Below are 2,658 nucleotides of genomic sequence, written 5' to 3' on the forward strand. Positions count from 1 at the left end.
GTATGAAAGGTTCGCTATCCCTTCACTGAAAGTAAATGTCATATGCCCTTTAATGTCGTGCGTTTGCTATTAAAGTACAAGATGTTGTGTAGGCAAAACATCTAAGTGTTTGCTTAAGGTAGCTGTGATTAATGGAATTGATTTAATTGAATACTGATTCAGTTTAACAGATTGAAAAAGTAAAACACATCAAATATCATTTTGATTCGCTGACAAATTATGATGAGATTAAGAGCACATCTCTCCTACTTACACACTTTTTGAAAATTTGCTTTCAAACCAGACCTCACCTCAGTGGATACAGTGTGACATACATTTGTAACTACCACAGTAAACTGTTTTTCTCCCATTTATACGGGGTGCGAAAAATATAAACGGCGATCGGGGGCTTCTCCCCGCTCTCCATACCAGCCTCGCTAGAGCCGCACGGATGAGGCCGCAGCTTCACAGTGACAGACCTTAGTCTGGTCCTAGATGCGTTTCCCAGGCCCGGCACCCTCGGCCCGCGCCAGATCCCAGCCCTTCCCCGCTCGCCTCCCCAGTCCCCCGGCTGCTCCGTCTCCAGATTTTCCGATGCATCCTACATATCTTGGCAGCCGGCCTTTCCAAGCGCCGACATGAGTGGCAGGCCGAGTCGGAGCTGGGGACGGACTTTTTAAAAATAGTGTGGGAACAGATTGTCTGCGGTTCCCCCGTTGCCATGGGGAATGCCGAGAGGGATGCACAAGGGTCACACATTTGACGTCCCTGGTGGTCGCAAGAGTTATTGCCCCCGTATTGCGCCATTTTTAATCACTGGGAGAGTTAGACTTAAAATTGCATCGCAGCAAGACACCAACGTGTAGAAACCACTGTAAATCATATGTCTGACAATCATCTGGCTTCCAGATCGTTTGCTTCTGGCTTTATTTGTGACCAGTGCTGTGATGACCAATCTCTTCCCCTTTCTCTCTCTCTCTTTCTCTCTCTTCCTCTCTCTCTCTATGGCTCCCCCTCTTTCTCTCTCTAGGTGAAAGTGTGGTTCCAGAACAGGAGGATGAAGTGGAAGAGAGTCAAAGGAGGACAGCCTGCCTCCCCCCATGACCTGGAGGCCGATGACCTTGACTCGGCTGCCTCGCCCAGCTCGGAGTGAAGCGGGCCTCCGTGATGCTTTTTTTACCACCCCCTGCCTCCCGCCCTCCTTTCTGGGCCACCAGAGACACCAAAACTCCCTGGCACGTTGGACTGACTGACTGGGATGGCACGATGGCCATCATGAACTCTTGTTCGAGTTTTTGTTTTCTTTTGTTGTTAACCCCCAGTGTGGGACCGCCCACATGGACACTCTGGCCAGAGCCTTGGAACAGTCCAAGATCCCCCCCCCCCATCCCCTCCCACCCCCTACCCGATGTGGTCTGATCTGAAAGTTCATCCCTTTTTCTCTGGTCAGCGTATCTCTGCGGAACTATGATTAGCCCACAGACTTGGGAAACAAGAGACTGCACCATGCGAGTCACGGCTTTTGCGTCGTTAGCATTCACAGACATTTCTCAGTGAGCTCTCCTCGTCGTAACAGTGTGAACAGTGATGGACACTGCTGCCCAGTTGTTGAGGCTTGCAGGCTTCCACTGCAGGCGTCTGGTTGTGGAGTCTGACCGCAACCACCTGCTAACGGCTCCGACCGAAAGAGGCTATCTCAGGATCCCAGCAGTATTACTAAACCAAGAGTGCCTCAACCCCCTTTTCCCTTCTTGTTTGTCAGGTTCTTAGAGTATACTTTTTGCGTTACTTTTGAACAATGATTTAGCATATATTTTTGCCTCTTTTTATTGTTTTTTTTTTACATTTGATGAAATGATAAACAGATGTTGGTATTGAGATCTGCAAAAAAAAGAATAAATTGTCAAAAAATGAAATATCTATATGGTGATTTTTTTTTGTCTACCCAAACCTCAAATGTTTGAGTTATGAGGTGAAAGAGCAAACAGTTACACTTTCTTGGCTTGCATTAGTGCCTTTGTTTTGGGCCTCTGTGTACGTCTTGGTCCAAAAAGCATGACAACACTGTCCAGAAATGTGGACATAAAAAATATATACTCCCCCCAAACCCTTACTCTAATTGGAACTCTCATCTTTCATTTAAATTAAATTCTTTAAAAGGCTACTCTAATGGTGTGTCAGGGGTATATTGAATGTACTCTATAGGGCAAGATTTACTTTCATTGTCTGGGTTTCTCTAACTAATGGGCCTTGGATGTGATGAACAACTATTGATTGACCTCGTCCTTGCTGACCAAAGCCTGGCTTCAGGCAGGTGAACACATAGCACCTCTCTATAAAGATAAGCAGGAAGAGATTTCATCCATTTGCTCATAAATCACGAGTCCATGTGACTATAAATCCCACGGCACATTTTAACGATACGCATGCATGCGGTTCAGCTGGCTCCGAAAAGAGCATATTTAATGTGAGCAGCATGTGAAACAGTATGTAGTTTGTTTCAGGCCCACCGTCCGCCCTGCTCTCGACTCCTTTTACAAACTACTCGGACCGTACCTGAGCCGCGAATGGCCGCGAGCTGCAAATTTGGCGCCAGTTATAGACTTGGCCCACAGAACTATTTTTGACGGAAGCATCTGGCCGGGGGTACAAAAATTGATCTCACCCCGCCCCCTTTAT

The 2,658-nt window shown here is 47.0% G+C and overlaps 1 protein-coding gene across 1 annotated transcript in view; it reads left to right on the plus strand.

Annotated features, from left to right (window-relative positions):
* meox1 (mesenchyme homeobox 1) overlaps positions 1 to 1,376 on the plus strand; it is an 8,455-nt gene extending 7,079 nt beyond the window's left edge. The window contains exon 3 of the mRNA XM_076298982.1: positions 1,010 to 1,376. Coding sequence (XP_076155097.1) covers positions 1,010 to 1,132 — 123 coding nt within the window. The 3' untranslated portion in view covers positions 1,133 to 1,376. The remainder of the gene's footprint in view (positions 1 to 1,009) is intronic.
* The last annotated feature ends 1,282 nt before the right edge of the window (positions 1,377 to 2,658 follow it).

Source organism: Alosa pseudoharengus, unplaced genomic scaffold (genome assembly GCF_046254945.1).
Source record: "Alosa pseudoharengus isolate Yale_2024_CS ecotype anadromous, Long Island Sound unplaced genomic scaffold, YU_APseudo_1.1 YU_APseudo_1.1_scf_21, whole genome shotgun sequence".
Lineage (NCBI taxonomy): Eukaryota > Metazoa > Chordata > Actinopteri > Clupeiformes > Clupeidae > Alosa > Alosa pseudoharengus.